Source organism: Gambusia affinis, linkage group LG11 (assembly GCF_019740435.1).
Source record: "Gambusia affinis linkage group LG11, SWU_Gaff_1.0, whole genome shotgun sequence".
NCBI lineage: Eukaryota > Metazoa > Chordata > Actinopteri > Cyprinodontiformes > Poeciliidae > Gambusia > Gambusia affinis.
Genome location: NC_057878.1, coordinates 12290153 through 12308139, shown reverse-complemented (window position 1 = coordinate 12308139; position 17987 = coordinate 12290153). Strand labels below are relative to the sequence as shown.

Sequence of the window (17987 nt, the reverse complement as noted above, 5' to 3'; positions counted from 1 at the left end):
CCGTGTAACTCCAGTCATAATTGTCTTCCATATTTATGTCATAAGTCACATATCTATGAAAATCTATACTTTGGACGTAACACAGAAAAAATACAGATAGTCATGTTAATTTATTCTCCCTTACCCTGGTCTTAAAATAATAAATAAAATGAAAAATTATTTTTGCCCAAAAGTTTACACATGAAAGACAGTGTCTGTGACTTTTAATAATTTTTGGAACCATAAATTCTGAAGGAGAATATTCTGCTTCAGAATTCTGCGTAAGGCATACTTTAGTTCTTCCGGACCAACATTATTAGAAGCATGTAAACAAAAACATATTTAAGTTGCTTAGAGAAAAACTCAAGATTTGTGTGCATTCTAGTCAAAGTTTCGATGTTTTACAGGCTGCTCCTTTGTGAAACATCTCTAAACAATTCTCAAATGGGCCAAATTTTCTCCACAAAGATGGAAAAGATCCCTTGTCAGTCTCCTCAAACACATGTCTAAAAATGGCTTGCTTGTCATTTTAATGATAAAAAACAAACAAACAAACAAAAAAAAAACACAGAAAAAAAATGTTTTGTGTTTGGTAGCTCCCTGATGACGCATCACAGCCTTATCTATCAGCAGAAATCCTTAACAGCCACACCTCTAATAAATATGTTTATATGCCAAAAGACAAAGGGAAAGCTGTCTGAAATTTGTACTAGCTTAAATTTCTGATTCCATTTTGTGAACTGCTACCTGCCTAGTACCCCACATTAACCCGTGACCCCCAGCACAGCCACCAATGACAGCGGTGTAACGTCACTAGTGTACTCCATACTTGTGGCGCTTTGATACTGGAGTGTCCGAGCAGTCATTAAACGCATCACTGCCGTTTCTTTCCTGTGCTGCTATCCTGGATCAGACCGCCTCATGATCCGGAGGTCTTGTGCGCATTTTCCAGCGTTCAAGCGCATTTTCCGTTTAGGTAAGAAGGACTGCGAACAACTCGAGGGGTCTTCCATGCGTGGGGAAGCTCCGTGGTTCAATGGCTGACATTTTGCAAAACAATGGTTCCTCAACAGATTCAGACACAGCTCTGCTTGTGGTTGGTCACAGTTGCTCTATCGGTTGTCGCCACGTTCGTCTGTTTTAACCAAAAAGGTAACGTGAAGGGGATTTTCTTCCGAGGTGCTATTGTATTTTAACACAACCATGACTGTAGCATGTCTGTAGCTGCATTTGAATGCAGCCTGTGTATCCACGGTATTTAGGACCCCGCGGACACCTAGCAGGGCGGAGGACCAAGCGCAGATAGGTAACATTAACCTCAGAGGACTGATCAGAGGTCGGTTTGGAAAGCTGCCCGCTAAAGCTAATGGTTCCGCAAAGTCCTGCGGAAGCTGACCCGTATTCAGTTGACCCAAAAATAATTCGCCACGCACTTTTACAGCGACGAGAGCGGATAATCAGAGGTGGCTAGCAAACAACTAGTTGACCCTATATGTCGTGTTGTTATGAAGCTAAAGTTTTGGACTACATTTTTAAGCCCTTCCGAGCTATCAAAATGGCCACTGATCAGTGCTTGGGCTAGCTGCGCCGCGCCGCTTCGATGCGGCCAGACCCGACATTCCTCGCAGTCTGCGGCGTAAACATCTCCATTCAACTCCGATTGGTAGGGGTCACGCTATAAACCGGACCAGTAATGCAGTCCAACACGACGCGGGGCTTCTTGTGGTCGGACATAGAGACCAGGACCCTGCTGAACATCTGGGGGGAGCAGGACATCCAGACGGCGCTGGATGGAAACTTCCGAAACAGCTTCGTCTACCGAGACGTTTCCCGCAGGCTTGGGGCCATGGGCTTCGAGAGGACCCCGGAGCAATGCAGGGTCCGCATTAAGAGCCTCAAGAGGCAGTACCTGTTAGCAAAGGAGGGCAACCTGCGAAACAACGGGCAGTACCACAAGATCTGCAAGTTTTATGACATCATGGAGAGTATTTTGAGCAACCGGACGGTTCTGGACCCGCAGGAGCTGATGGACAGCGGGGTCGGAGGGGAGGAGGCCGGAGATGGGCTGGAGGAGGATGGAGAGGATGCTCAGGATAGATACTCTGAGAGCACAGGAGAGTGTCCCTATCCTGCTGAGACTGAAGTCAAGCTGGAGTACCCCGCTGTCCCCATTCCCATCCCAGTTAAAGTCACAGTTGGCAACAACAGTAAGTAAATCTTTTCGTCTACCCCTCTGGGTCACGTTTTCTGCACCCGTCAGCCTTTATCTGGCCTGTGCCACTCTGATGAACCCACATTTAGATTTATTGTACTAATGAACACAGTTAGCACCCCCACCACCACCACCACCACCACCAATTTCTCAATTCAAAAACTGTAAGGCTCGCTGCAAAAACACAAAATATTAAGTAATTCTGGTCTAGTTTCAAGCATAAATATATTTAGCACTCTTGAAATAAGACTGAATTCAAAAATACTTTATTGACCCCCGAAGGGAAATTAAATAAAAACTAAGCGAACTTGCAAGTAACTTCTCAGCATGATACAGTTTTAAGTCAATCATTTCTCAATGATGAAAAAGTATTAGTTACAAATGAAATAACCTAGTGGAACAAGACAGTTATAACTTATAATATGGGAAAACAATGTTGTTCCACTGACAGATTATTTCACTCATCAAGACTTACAACAAGCTCCTGTATCATGCTGAAAAGTTACTTGTAAGTTAGTTGTGTCTCATTTCAAGTGCACCTAATGTACTAGAAAGTAGGTCAGCAGTACTTCGATAAGATTTTGTTTTTGCAGTGGATATGATGCAAAAATACTAGCATCGTCCTGCTGGTTACTGTTTATTTGAGTTTTTGATGCTATATTAATTTATTGAAATTCACCTGGTGCAACAAATGAAAGGAGATCAGATATGCTGCAGCTTCTTTGATCAAGCTAATGAGATGCAAGTAGTAGCTTTGAATCAATCAGATAGGAATTGCAAGATTATCCCTGCTTATGCATCAAAGCACATCTCAATAACCGCTACGTTCTCCCTTAAAGTCAAAAATGTGGTATTGAAGAACGAGCTGTCGATTAATGTGTTTACAAATACAATGGGAGTGCAAAATTTTGTTGCATGCAATAAATAACAAGGGAGAAAACAGATTTGTCAGTATTTGCTAATTAATGGACAATTAGCCAATATTGAACCCTGGTAGACTGGTTGATGTGTCTGTTTAAAAAATTATTACAGTCTTAAGTTATATTTATGCTTGCTCACTTTAAGGTTTTGAATTTCTCTTCCTAGGCACCTCTGCAAATCCGCCGAACAGTTGCAAAGTAGCTGGCAATTTGCCTGCCAGGCCGCCTAAGCGGCCCAGAAAGCGGCGTTCCAACTTCCCCATGGAGAAGCTAATGGAGCAGTTTCTGGAGCAGAGCGCTCAGGCCGAGGAGAACTTCTACCGCGTGGAAGAGCAGCGCCTGCAGGCGGAGGACCGGCGTCGCGAAGCGGAGCACGCCAGAGAGCTGCACATGCTCCAGATGCTGGCGCAGGTGTTCTCCTCAGGCAGACCGTCATCGTCCTCGTCCTCGTCCGCTCCCTCCAAGCCGTCCCCTCCAGCCCGACCTCCGGTCATCTCCAGCACCCTCCCGTCGCAGCACAGCCGTGGCCCGCCGGGGCACCTCAAGCGCCCTGCGTCCCAGACTGACTCTTTCGGCCAGCCGCCGAGCACAGATCCTCAGGGTTTAGGTGTCAGGTGTGGCAGCGTGTGTGAAGAGAAACTAAAAGGCGGCGCAGGTGTGATGTGAACACTCAGCGGTGATCGCCCTTGTTATCAATTTTATAATAAATTTTCTCAGTGTGTTTCCTGGTTATTCACTAAACCTCAGAAGTTTTCAGTCACTCTTTAGAGACATGAATGTCAGTAATTTGGGGCTTTTAATTGAGTTTTTCATGATGGACTCATAATCCAAGAAACAAATTTTATGATTTTTAAACCCCAAGTTTGGATTGATTATGGATTTTCTGTAAAACAGTCACGTTGGTATTTTCCAGCAGTGATATTTTCTACTTTATTATTTCAAAAGACTCTACAAGTCCTTTGAAATGTAAACTTGTTCCTGTAAACTTCAGGAATACAGGAAGTTTTGGGTGGAGTTTATTACAAAAACTATCAATCAAGTCTTATGATAAATTTATCATGATAATTGAAAAGATGTGATAAATGTTCCCCTCCAGTGTGAACCAAGGATGTGTATTTTTAGTTGCCAAGATGCTAGCACCCACAAAATAGTTTCAGGGACATTGCATCGCAGAAACCTGAATAACAGTATTGCATTATTCAGCAACACTGTTGCAATTACATGTTTTCACTAGTGTAAATTACACATATATTTTCAAATTTACACATCCAAATTCCAACTGTTTGTGTTGATCTGAAGGGGATTTGGAGGTCTTCTCCTTCTTAATCCATGTATTCAAATGGAACAGTACCACTGGCAGTGTCAGTCTGTGTGGTTTCTGGGTTGTTCCCGAACATCTAATCATTTTGTTTTCATCCGTGTTCAGCCGGATTCAGCTACTGCCTAAGAAACCCTCGGCCAAATGTTAGAGTGGGTTGTAGGTTTATGTTTGAGCCTGTGTGGATTATAGAAAATCCTAAATAAATCCAAACTTGTGCACCCATTTAGTTTTTTTTTGTTTTGTTTTTTTTAATTTGTACATAGTTTTTGTACATCCAATCTTATATCCACCGTTGAAAAATAAGAGTAAGAATGCTCCAATCAAAGACATAAAATAATTTTAATGCAAATGATGAATGAAATGTCATATACAACTGTTTTAAATCCACTCTTAAAATCTCTTGGCTTTTTTTTTTTTTTTTACCACCCTCAGCGTTTGAGCGATACTACAGCTCGGGCTCTTCATCACTCGGAGGCATGGATGACGACATCATCTCGCTAGTAAAGAGTATAGTTCCTCCACTCACCTCCAAGAAGCACAAAGGACAAGACGGCCGTATTGGGATCATCGGGGGATGCAAAGAGTAACGTCACTTGAAGACCAACTCCTCACTTTAACATTTTACGATAATCTACACCAAAACGTCCTAAATCTTCCCATCTTTTACTCTGTAGTTATACTGGAGCTCCATACTTTGCCGCTATCTCGGCACTGAAAGTGGTAAGCTGCAAATCTAATAACTAATGTTGCACGTTCATTGTAAATTTGAGGTAGCTACTTAGTGTTTTTTTTGTTGTTTTTCTTAAGGGGGGCGACCTGTCGCATGTATTCTGCACCAAAGATGCTGCTATGGTGATAAAATCCTACAGCCCCGAGCTCATAGTTCACCCTGTTCTGTAAGTACATCTGCTGGGCACTGCATTCACAAAGAACAGCTAATATGTGATTAAAGCTGCCATGCATTTCCAGAGCAATATTGTTGCTGTAATGTGACAGGAATCTCATATTAGGATTGGAGCAGAAATAAGTAATCAGATTTATCCGGATGAAAAGATTATTGAAATAATCGTCAGCTGATTTAGTAATCGATTAATTAACTATGAAAAAGAGAAACATATTCACAGCAGTAATTAATCCAAAACTGTTATATCCAAAATCCAAAATCAACCAAAATTGTTATAATTTAGTTGTTTGGTTTTTTTTTTAAGGAATGCTATGTTCACATGGTCTTCATTTATCTTTGGGCTGCATGTGTTTGGGATTCTATTTGTCTGTGTTAAATAACATTTCTCTCTGTTTTGTGTGTATGAAGGGACAGCCCCAATGCTGTGGAGGAAATAGAAAAGTGGCTCCCAAGACTCCATGGCCTTGTTGTGGGACCAGGTCTGGGCAGGGAAGACTTCTTACTGAAAACAGCCAAGGCATGTGGAATATATTCACTCGCATAAACATTCAACCCCGGCATTGAAATCTACCCTGAGTGGTCGAATCACCGCCTTACCTGCTAATTAACACACGGCCGTGATGTCACAGGGTGGGGTAGCAACACTCAGACGATCTCACTGTAAACAACATTCATACATTCAATTTATCCACCTAGCATTTTCAGGGATTGCTCTCTGCTTGACAAGTTCAACTATGCGGTTCAATAAACCCAATGTCAGAGCAACAAAGAACTGAAAATGTGACTATGGAGGTCAGCCCAGTGCACAGATGCTAAAGATTTTAATCCCTCTGCAATAAACAGCTCACCCATCAGCTGGTCTGCATTGTCTTATAATTTAGGGAACATGTGGCATATTGCTGTAGAATTCCCATTTTCATATGTGATTAAAATGGGAAATTTAACAAAACGGCTACAATCAGAATAAATGTCACACTACAGAGAAACGCTGCCCACAAACCACCTCCTTTAATCCACTGGTAAATATAATCTAAGTTGTGTCCGAATGTCTTTCTTTTTCCAACTGAAGACAGTTCCAATAAGTTCATAATAACCTTCTCCTCAAAAAAAAGAAATTCTCTATAACTTTCCTTCAGAATACTCTTTGTCTCTGGTTTCACTGTGTTTTCTTTTTTCACTCTTTATTTTTCAAACAAAATAAATTTACAGTGCAGGTTTGCTTCTCTTGCATGAAATGTTTAGAGACTGTCTTACAGTAAAATCATTAAATCTTTACAAATACCTGCTGTGCCTTGTTTTTTTTCCTTCAGGAAGTGATTGAGAGGTCGAAAGCCAGGGATATTCCTATAGTCATTGATGCAGTAAGTCTGGATAAGAATCGAGTTCCGGCAGTCCTGGACTTTAAAAACCTCATTCAGAGTTTGCTTTCCCACAGGACGGACTGTGGCTCGTCACACACCAACCAGGGGTCATTCAAGGCTACCAGAAGGGCATCCTCACTCCTAACTTCATGGAGTTCACCAGACTGTTTGAGGCACTTGTGAGTTTTGTTTGAGTAAAACGGTCACGGCTGGCTTACTCTGGAATCCTTCGCCTGTTGATTTCACCCGCGTTTCCGCCATGCTGTTCCAGCACCATGAACCCATGAACAGCAGCGACCACCAGCGGAGCGTCATGCAGCTCAGTGCAGCTATGGGCAACCTCACCTTGGTGCTAAAGGGGGAGCAGGATCTCATCTCAGACGGCAGTAAAGGTTCGCATCCAAACGTCCGCCGTCATTCCAGACTCTGCATTTCTTTATTGCGAGAGTTTGTAACCTCTTGTTACGGTTCGCTGTTTTTTTTAGTCTACTCTTGCAGCGTTGAGGGCAGTGGGAGAAGATGTGGAGGACAAGGAGATCTCCTGTCTGGATCGATGGGAGTCATGGCACACTGGGCTCATGCTGCTTCAACAGCAGGACTGATCAGAGGGTGAAGAACTGCTATATTTGCATGCCAGGAGCTACATGACTGCTGGTTATTTATTGGAAAGAATCTCAGAGATGATGCCAAAGAACGCTGAGCTGATCCTCCATATTCTTCTGCTTCTTCTTCTTCTTCTTCTTCTTCTTCTTCTCTTTCTCTCTCAGCATGAACCCATCAGTGGTCGCAGCGTTCGGCGCCTGCTCGCTGACCAGACAGTGCAACAATCAGGCGTTCCAGCGGCACGGCAGGTCCACCACCACCTCGGACATGATCCAGGAGATCGGTCCGGCCTTCAGGAAGCTCTTTGAAAGCTGAAACAATCAAACAACCAGAAATATCACAAATACTTAGTCTTAAAATTTGCTTTCTTCAGCTGTGCTTTAAGGGCGGGGGTGGGAGTTTGGTGGAGGAATATACTGTACATGATCACATTGTTTTAAATGTTTTGAATAAACCAGAAGTAAAATTCGACAAGCGCCTGATTTTGTTCTTGAGTGAGTGTGTAATTTTTGGGGGTTTTTTCACAACAAATATGAAGCCAAATTATTTGGTTTACACAGAAGCCTGAGTCAGCTACATCAAATCAGCAAAATGTATATGTGTGTGTGTGTGTGTGGTTTTTTCTTTTTTATATATGTTTTTAATAATAGCAAATGTAACTTTATGTGTATTTGTTAAAAGTTATGCTTTCAGTGTCAGTAAGGTTTTGCAGTAGAAAGTGTTTACAATTTGCTCATAATTTTGTTAAGCAAAAAGGATCAAGTTTAGGGTTGTTAAAGTAAGGGCAATTACAAAAATAAGAAAATTTGAGCTTCATAGGGAGGGACTCACACAGCTTGTGGCACCCCTGTACTCCTACAAAAATCTATAAATTCATCTTTACTTGTCGCAACTTAGTCTCACATTGATGTCACTGAAATAAATTTCCTAGTCAAATGGAAAAATCAATTCTTGAAATGGTATCTACCTGGTCCATAATGGAGCGTCTTCACACTGCAAAACGAAGCCTAATTTGATTCTGTAAAGGAGTGGGATCCACTTATACAAGTCAAAAAATTAGAAAATAGTGTACTATCCAATGCAAATTGTATTGCATTGAGATGAAAGTGTTGCTGTCGTAATTTTAGGGTCTTTATTCTCCAGACTGCACCAGTCAACACTCTCCCATTCTGGCTACAGGAAGGGTTGCGCATGCGCACATCTGAAACTATTTAGGTTCGTTGGTTTTTGAGGAGGGACGCTCCTCTACTCTCCTCAGCTCTGTAGTTACACATAACCTGGTGTTAGTAAACGGTACCATCGAGGAGACGAGGCTACCAGCGGAAAACCAAGCATATCCAGAGGTAAGGTTTTATGCGCCGTGTTTATAAGGGAGATACGACTGAGCTGCGTGGTTTTTGTCCGTGTTTGTGCCACGCTTCGTTTAGTAACGGTTTAAGCTAGCAGGCTACCTTAGCTAACAGTTACACAAAAAAAGAGTGGATATACAAATATTCATTTACTGGGATTGTTTATGTAACAGTGGGTGAAACATATAAATCTGTCCATAGGCTACTGAAGTTGCTATGCAGCTTAATACAGTGTAGGTTTTGCTGAACGTTACGGTCTGTGATCATATTTACATGAGCTATAGCGCTTTAAGCTAGCCTTTTAAAGCTTTCTCTCGGTTTAGATCGAAATTATTTTGATGCCATTCTGCGTTAAATCCAGGTTTAATCTTACTAAGAGAGTGAAGACGGTTTAACGCTACTTTACATTGAATAGGAGATCATATCACCGATTACCATTCAGTACCTTCGACCAAATCTCAGATTAAAATAAATTCATTTCATGTCTGTTTCTGATTGTGAGACAGCGTAAGAGTACAATTTTACCTATATTTTACTTGATTTACACAAATGTATTTTTTTCCTAAATACATTTGAAGGCGGGGTTTTGTTCGTAATATTGAATGATCTAATATTCCATTGATTAGTCGTTAGATTATTGGCAGATTAGGGCTAATTTCAGTCATGAGTGCAATCTAAAAAAGAAAAAAACAACCAAAAACTAAATTGTCTATTATGCCATTCAAAATTGTATTATGGCAATCTCCATGTAACACGTAGTCATGACATGTTCATATGATTTTGTCTTGCTTAAATGTCATTCCTTAAGATATTAATACCTAAACAGTTTGACGTGTTAAAAAAGGGGAAGAGTAAAACTGATATGGTTGGTTTTATAAGGTCTGTACATTAACAGATCAACAAAGTGTGGACCCAGATTCTTGAAGCATTTATTCAGCGGCAAATAAAAATGGAGTCCAAACTTCTCTTTGCCATATTGACGTTGCACACAGTGATGTTGCGGCAACGCTAAACATTTGCAGTGAAGACGAAGAGCATAGTAATAATAATGACTTTGTGTTTGCAGGTGTAGGAGCGTCTTTGGGGTGAAAAAGAGTCGCGATGTTGAACCCGAGCAACGGTGACCCAGGCCACGTTGTGGTGAATTATGTCGAGGAGTACTTGGACCTGGTGGAGTCTCTGCCTTTTGACTTGCAGAGGAGCGTGTCCCTGATGAGGGAAATAGACGCAAAGTATCAAGGTGAAGAACCTCACCGAAACGAATCGTTCAGGCTTGTTTTTGCACATTTATTTGTGAGCTGTGTACAAAAGACATCGTAACAAACATCCTAAAATACACTTTACTAAGAGTATTTTAAGTAATTTATCAAAGTGACGCAAAAAAAAAAAAAGATTTTTGTCACAGTAATATTTTAGTATGAATTGAGTAAATCTACATGAAAGTACAAGCAGATATCTAAAATGTGGTGCAAATTAAAAAGTTTCTATACCTGACAATGTCCCTCTATGATAATTAACATGCTGGAAACATGTTGGTTTTGTGTGATTTCGTTTTCCTATCTGTTCTTTTTTTCTTTCCCAGATGCGCTCAAGGAGCTTGATGATGCGTATGAACGCTACCGCCGAGAATTGGACTCGCTTCAGCGGCGCAAGCTGCAGTTATCCATCCAGAGGGCTCTGATCCGCAGTCAGGAGCTTGGAGACGAAAAGATCCAGATTGCTGGTCAAATGGTACGTTCAAAGAAGAGCTTCAGTTGTAGGGGGGAGGTGGCCATCCAGTGGAAAATTCCCAAATCTGGCTGTGTTCAACTGATTAAGACAGAGCAGCGTCTGCATGTCAGTGTGTTGCTAATCTGCTTCAAGTACATGTGGATGTCGTTTTTATAATCTAGAAACTATGAAAAAAAGAGGAAAGCTTTGGGACTCCGTTGTTCATCCTGACTCAAAAGATCATTTCTAGTAGCTCGCCAAAACAACCAGTTTTTACAAATTTAATGTAAATAAAAATGAGGCTACATTAATGTCGCATTTTACAGAATTTCTGCTGATGCATATAAACTTAGTCATTGTAAGTGTTACGTTTTTCTTTGAACATGCCTGCAACATTTAGAGTACTGAGATTTTATGTTCCTTTGAGCACATAAATAATGCACACACTCACAGTAGGGAGAAAAAATTAGGTGACTTATTTTAAGCTTGCGCATTTAATTATTAATTGGATATAAGAAATTAAATTCCTTCTACTGATAAGTTTGCAATATTAAAATCAGAGTTAATTTGAAGTTTGTACAATTATCTAAGTTGCTTTTAAGTATCAGACATTTTTAAGGGCATTTTTCTCTGGGTAAAAAGGTTAATATTCACACTAAAATAAAGGTTAAAGCAATAGTTTATTGATGTAAACATGATGTAGGATAATTTGGGAATTTGTAACACCAATTGCAACCTTTAAAAACGCCAAGTCTTTCGTTGTGTTGCCAGTAAAGACTTTGCCCACTCCAGATAGATTTATAATAAATTATCCTCGTTTAACTGAGCAAGACACTGCTCCATGACGACATAAAAAGAAAAATGATTTCATACAACTTAAAGATTTGTGCGTTTCATTTAGTTAAACATTTTTAACATGCTCATCGTTTCAGGTGGAGTTGGTGGAGAACCGAACCCGACAAATGGAGTGGCATTCCGAGCTTCTCCTCTCCTCCCAAGAAGTGCAAGAGAGTCACATTACAACGACAACGCCTATGACGACTGCGTCCGTGTCCCTGATGTCGGCCTCTTCGGCGACAGTCACCCCGGGCAAATCCGGCCATCACGACAAGAAACGAGACGAAGTCACCCCGGGTTCGGTTGGTGGAGACAAAGCGGGAGGGAAGCGCTCGAGGCGTCAGAAGAACGGAGAAAACCGCGAGTGCTACGGGGGTCTGGATCAGTCGGAGGAAGTGGGCGCATCTCGGGAAAAGAGGCCCAAAACGTCTTCCAAGAAGAAGAAACGATCTAAAGGGAAGTCGGAGAGAGAAGTGTCGCCTCCCGACCTGCCCATAGATCCAGACGAGCCGACGTACTGCTTGTGTGAGCAGGTTTCCTACGGAGAGATGATTGGCTGCGACAACGACGAATGTCCAATTGAGTGGTTTCATTTCTCCTGCGTTGGGCTCCATCACAAGCCCAAAGGCAAGTGGTACTGCCCCAAGTGTCGGGGAGAGAACGAAAAGACCATGGACAAAGCCCTGGAGAGGGCCAAAAAGGAGAGAGCTTATAACAGGTAGCTCGTTTTGCTTGGCCCAGTGAACTCTGAATAAAAGCTACAATTTTATGTGTTTGTTTTCATTTAACACTTATGAAGTATTGTACCGATGAAAAGGGTCAGTTAAAAAGTTATTTTAGTAGCCGCTGCAGAGCTGAGGAACAAGATGCACCTCCGACTGGCTTCTAGCATTTGTAAAAACATTAATATTAAGAAAACAGGTCCGTGTGCATGTTTTAGGAGCTGCTCTACACTCATCGCTTTTTGTTCCCATCATACATAAAACCCAAGTTCAAGTATATCTGCTCATTTGACAAATAAAACATTTCTAAACTAATAACCTATGGTGACTGGTATAACCTATGGTGACTGGTATAACCTATGGTGACTGGTATAACCTATGGTGACTGGTATAACGACTGTCTCAGAGAGCTTGGTTTGTAGTTCAGCTAGCTGTAAGTTGTAGGTTATTAAAGTTGACGTGTTTGTGTATGTTTGTGTGTATGTATCCTTTGTTAAACCAGGTATGTTTCATTGATCTCTTTTTCAAGAGACCAGTAAATGATTACAAAACTACAGATATCAAAATCCAATGTGAATAATAAAAGGAAGAAAAATAAAAAGAGGAAACAGTCTAAAGTTAAGAGATATGACTAGAATACAATTCTATATTTATCATTTATCATTCAGTCATAGCTCATGGCTAAATAAATACCAAGGCCCTTACAGTCTTTTACAGCTCGTAAAATATGGACTTAAATGTTCGGGATGATTTTTTGAAAGAACTCTTATAATGGTTGAGTGAGGGTACAATCTTTTCTCAGAAAAAGAAACAAAAATTGATAAGTGTGGCATGCTTTTAGAATCAGTCTTTACTCAGTAGGACCTATTTTGATGTAATCACAGCTGGTCTTTTGTTATATCTGCACCACTTTTGCACAACTAGAGATTGAAATCAGTCTTCATTTTTTTCCAAATTAGCTCAAGCTCAATGTTTTGTGTGGATAGCATATGTGATCAGTTTAGAATCGTGGATTTAGGTCTGAACTTTAACTGGGCCATTCTAGCATGAATGTGCTTTAAATCTGAACCATTGGAGCTCTGGTTAAGTTACCTTTATTCTGCCCTCATCTTATAGTGTTCACCTGTTTTTAGTTGAATTCAAGCTTTACAATCTTCCTGCACCACCAGGACGGTGTATTCAGAGTGATGTGTTTATTTGTATTTTGCATGTAGGTCAATAGATCATTTTGGTCTTATGACTGATTTGCCTTTACCTGTTTGTTGCACCTCCCTCATTAACTTGCAAAAAAATGTAAATGATACTTTATACAGCTTAATGTAATGATCATTTCTAATATAAAACTATACATTTCACTGGGTAGCTTGCAATCTGGACAGCTCTAAAACTATCGCATACAGTTAATTTAAAGAGTCACTTCAAACACATAACTGAAGAATTGTGAAAAAAACTTTGCAAAAGTTGGGCAAAACAATATTTCACATGTAAATATTGTGAAATGTAACATGAATACTGAATATGTGGCCTAATTATCAAAGGCAGAACAGGCATCTGAAATTTTCAATACTTCTCAATTCTGTTCTACCTCTACTTAAACTTAATTACAAAATTAGAATGCCTCCATCTCTAAGAATAATAGAATTATGAGTTAAAAAAAAATAAAAATCAAACATTCCCTGTTAAGGATGACTTTGTTTATTTACAAGAACTGGAAAAAGTGACATGTGGGACAACCAGTGCAAAATCTGTACATAATTTCAGTTGCAGGTTTCTTTATATACACGAGAACAGGATTATATACAGGACAACAGGATTGTGAATACACTATGTCATGCATGTAACAGTTCACAACACAGCTAAGGATGTGGTGTAGAGATGTTTGGTGTAGCTGTAGCAGGTGGTGCTCAGGCTGCTCATTATTCCACTGCATCGTGAAAACTGACCAAACCAATCAGGTGCATAACAGAGAAGAACCCATGACCTAAATAAATGATGCACCCTGGTAGACTTTTACCAAAACAAGTCATGGGAAGTTATTAAAGCAAGTAAGAACACACCAGATTATATTTTCTTGTTTAGCTTAATGGCCTGTTTCCCCTGGTTGACTAGAAAAGGAGGGAACCAAATAAAAAACTCTCGCTGGGGCAAAAGAAAAAGAAAACACTTGTTGGGGAAGTTGAGGGTAAAGTGCATAAAAGCATAAAAGTAAAAAGATGGGAGCAAAAAGGTTTAAAAATTCAGTTACTCCACTACAACTTGCAGCACAAACAGCTTAACGATGGAGCGAGCAGCTGTTGGGATTGTCAGGTCAACTGTCCCTCCAGCTTTGTTCAACAATAGCCGACACGCGCTTCTCGTACTCCCGCTTGTTCTCCTGATACAGCTGGGCTGCTTGGCTGTTGGCAGGACTGTTGGGGTTTGGTTCGTCAAGCAGAGACTGGAGGGGCAAAAACAATAATATGTCGCAAATTTCTTAGCTTGAGTTGATCTTTTTTTTCCCTGCAGCTGTTTATTTAAAAACTCTCGTTTTTATGTTTCCAGTAATATTTAATCCAAGCAACAGTTTAGTTAGGCCATAGAGCAAGCATAAAGAAAGTGACTTTTGGGCAAAAAAATTAATCAGAAACTGAATGTCACATTCACAGCTTTCAAGTTAGAGACTTTCTGCAAGTTTCAGTCTGAATTGCTGTACCTTTGCCTATTTTTTTAATAAATTTTTTCAATATAAAGTAAACTTCGAAAGAGCTATTGAGAACAAGAGGTTTACTCTTTCCTCTTTAAGATGAAGTAACAGGTAGCTTAATTTTTTTTCCAATTATTTTAATTGCTTTAACATACAATGAGCCAGTTCAGAAACTGAATTAGTTTGAAGGTAACCAGAACTGGCCAATTATCCTCAAAACAAGGCAAAATGTTGATCATATCAATTCAAGATGCAACTAAAAAAAGAATAAAGAAAAGCTGGTTTTTACTCCAGAACTTTCAGAAATGTTGCCTTAAGAGCAACCAGATTATTTTTGCTGATTTTGACATTTTAAAACGGTTTACACACTCGGGTTGTAGTCCAGTTGTTTGTCCTTTCTTTGAACAAAAAGGGTAAGAACACTGTGTTTTGTTATGTTGGTATTTCTTACCTGGATGGAAGTAAGTATGGAGGACACATCGTAAGTAGGACTCCAACGGTTCTGTAGAATGTCTAAACATATACTGCCATCTGCGTAGACTGCGGACAAAAACGCGTTGAGAAACAGCCCACAACAATCACTAATGAAGTAATGTGACCACAGGTTACAATCCTCCTACCGTTTGGATGAAACATCTTTGAGACAAATCGTACTGTGGGCGGTTTGTTGGGATATTCTTCTGTGAATTCTACAATTAGTTTAAATGTACCTGAGAGGGGAAAATGGAAAAATATAAAAGGTGGAAGGATGAAGGAAACGGAACAACAAGCTGTGACCTGACATTTTAATTAGAAAGAGAAGTTACAAATGACAATAACCTACTTAAGGTAGAAAAGAACAAAACAAATACAACTAAGAATAACATGGTTTTGTTGCAAATGCCTTTTATATTAACAATAATATTTAACTATCACTATTCAATCAATCTACATCAGTGAAAAATTTAAAACAGAATTTGTATCAGGAACTGCATTTCAAGTTTACACCCATTAAACCTTCAAGTTCATTCTAGACTGTAAATAAAACCAGATACTTACCATCCTCAAAGGGAGTTCCCTCAGGGCTGTAAAAATAAAACAGATACACATTTTTCCTTTTCTTTTTTTATTTAGAATTTATACTGAAATTTTCTAGCTAAGTGCATTTTACATTCTTACCCAAAGATGACTGCATTCCACACCATTATGTTGTTTTCAGAAGGGGCGCCACTAACACCAGCTGGAGGATCTTCTTGTAGCCTTTCAATCAAAACAAGGAAATATATGGTCGGACCCAAGTTCTTTAAGGCAAACATTAAGAATCAAGATTTGTCCATTCATGCAGTAAAGCTGTATTTTCAACATGCTTTACTTGCTGTATAAATCATATTTAATCCAAACCTATATATTATCTCAGTAAAATACAAATGTGCCTTTTCATTTCAACAAATGAAAACATACATTTGTGGTAACTATGGGTGAATCAGTTCCCCAATTGTAGCTCAAGTAATTTACCTACTTGACAAATGTGGAAAATTACAAAAGATCATAATCCCTACTGAATTGCTGCTAGCATTGCAAGTAGCAGGACTCCTTCCATCAGACAAAGGCTGCTGACCGGTTTGGCTAAATAGCTAAAACCGGTTTTAGCTATTTTAGCTTTGGACGCAAAAGGAGTGCATTTAACTGGTTTCATTGGCCTGCTACTGTTTCACTTTAGAATTACTCTTGGTAGTTATTGCTTCAAATTATTTTGTTTTGGTAAAGAGACAGGGGAGTCTTATGGTTCAGACCTTTCTTTCTTCTAGAAACAAAAAAATAATAATTCCTCCAAAGTTACATAAGATTTAGAGCAACCATACAATTCTTGCAAAATTGGGGGAAAAAAAAAATGTGTTCGGGGTTTTCTTTGTCAGCCGGCGTCTATATCTCTTCTTCTCTTTAGCTTCACCTTCCAGGTGATCATACGCAAAATATGCTTGATCTATTGCAGATACACAGGGTCAGACCTCCTCTATCCAACCCATATCCACAATCCCAACATACCTCTGCAAAAAGGACATTTACGTTCCCATGGGATGTAAAAGAGCCGCTCCATGACTGGCACCTCTGCTGAGGAGACGGGTTAGGGATTCTTTCCTGTCGCACTTACTTTTGCTGTTTTAAATACCAAACATGTCAGTTCACTGCAACAAACTTGACCTATTGCATGAGTAAACAAAGCATCGCTAGTAAACTACCCACCATAACAATAAATAGATAGACGTTTATGTCAAAGGCTAATACACTCTTGAAATTCAGCATTTTTTGTGTGATTTTGGGTTGAAACTTTATACAGGTTACAATACAATGTTAAGACTATTTGAAAACGAAATCCACAACTCCTCAAATGATTCCACAGTATTAACGTGCCATAGAACCCTGAAATGAACAGACTATCTAGGTATGTGTTCTTGGACGCAGTGAAGCTTGCTTTAACTACAGAAACAACTCTTTTTGTGGACAAAATGTTCCTGTAGAGTCAGAACTCTCTTAGCTTCTCCCTTCACAGAATGCAGTCACCGCTTGTTCGTGACTTCCTTCGTTACCAAAGTCAATCTTCAGGGAATTGCGGGATTGTATGGTCACTTCACATTGCAAAACGTATTCAGTTCGGCGTCAACACGGAAATTGAAAATATTACTTAAATGAACTTTTAATAAACTGTCATTACACGGCTATAAAACTAACGAATTTATTAACAACTGCGGTATTTGAGTTTATTGTTAAGAAGAGGGAAGATTTAATCGAACGTTAGTTTTCAAAAAAGTGTCCATCTGGTTACCTCTGTCGGACATTTAAATTATGGCTAGTTAAGTGTTAGCCAGCAGTTACAAACTGTAACAGTAAACCAAGTCGGCTAACCTGCTAGCACTGTTCCCTTTTCCGGCGTTTCTCGCTCTTTATTATTCAACGATACTTACCTGCATCACCCAGGCTCTTAAATACAAAACTCAACCAAAAGATATCTGTGTTAAAGACGTAATAATCCAAGAAGCTCAAATTGGCCGTTTATTGTAAAATATCATCGCTAGCTCTAACAAGCTGACGTAAGCTAGGCTAGTGTTAGCTGTTTTGACAAAACGGCTAACCCAGCGGTATTTCAGACCGTGAACTCACCGTTTAAAATCTCTCATAAGTCTTCGTCTGGCCGGAGTGGACATGTTTAAGCCTATGAAATTCTTACTGGTTGCTAAACTATACTAACGGGGGCCCTGTCCCTTTTAAACTGAATTAATTTATTATATTTATAGTTATTTTTGACAAGAACTGCCTGCAGACTTGACGCCGCGGCCGACGTTTTACCTCGTTCTCCAGAAAACCCTGACTCTCCGCTTAGCCTAGATAGATTTAAAGGGCCTTACCAC

General features: G+C 39.9%; 3 protein-coding genes across 7 annotated transcripts; 2 read left to right on the top strand and 1 right to left on the bottom strand.

Annotated features, from left to right (window-relative positions):
- The first annotated feature begins 771 nt into the window (after positions 1 to 771).
- On the top strand, positions 772 to 7768 carry naxd (NAD(P)HX dehydratase). 5 transcript variants are annotated; one of them, XM_044130936.1, is made up of 12 exons: positions 859 to 955; positions 1053 to 2186; positions 3278 to 3766; positions 4865 to 5015; positions 5107 to 5152; positions 5240 to 5328; positions 5745 to 5853; positions 6647 to 6697; positions 6772 to 6876; positions 6969 to 7089; positions 7183 to 7306; positions 7465 to 7768. In XM_044130936.1, exons 2-12 carry the CDS (start codon positions 1673 to 1675, stop codon positions 7613 to 7615), a joined length of 1950 nt encoding a protein of 649 aa, XP_043986871.1. In that variant the 5' UTR covers positions 859 to 955; positions 1053 to 1672; the 3' UTR covers positions 7616 to 7768. The 5 variants fall into 5 exon arrangements, with proteins under 5 accessions (XP_043986874.1, XP_043986870.1, XP_043986873.1 ...); XM_044130935.1 differs by having other exon boundaries at positions 850 to 2186; XM_044130940.1 differs by lacking the exon at positions 3278 to 3766 and having other exon boundaries at positions 860 to 955; positions 1053 to 1131.
- Positions 7769 to 8459: 691 nt separating this feature from the next.
- ing1 (inhibitor of growth family, member 1) lies at positions 8460 to 11965 on the top strand. Its single transcript, XM_044130941.1, has 4 exons — positions 8460 to 8643; positions 9716 to 9889; positions 10232 to 10380; positions 11292 to 11965. Exons 2-4 carry the CDS (start codon positions 9751 to 9753, stop codon positions 11916 to 11918), a joined length of 915 nt encoding a protein of 304 aa, XP_043986876.1. The 5' UTR covers positions 8460 to 8643; positions 9716 to 9750; the 3' UTR covers positions 11919 to 11965.
- Positions 11966 to 13597: 1632 nt separating this feature from the next.
- Positions 13598 to 17961, bottom strand: ube2al (ubiquitin conjugating enzyme E2 A, like). Its single transcript, XM_044130943.1, has 6 exons — positions 17740 to 17961; positions 15760 to 15840; positions 15640 to 15665; positions 15222 to 15311; positions 15053 to 15141; positions 13598 to 14355 (listed from the first exon to the last, which is right to left on the bottom strand). Exons 1-6 carry the CDS (start codon positions 17781 to 17783, stop codon positions 14227 to 14229), a joined length of 459 nt encoding a protein of 152 aa, XP_043986878.1. The 5' UTR covers positions 17784 to 17961; the 3' UTR covers positions 13598 to 14226.
- Positions 17962 to 17987: the final 26 nt, after the last annotated feature.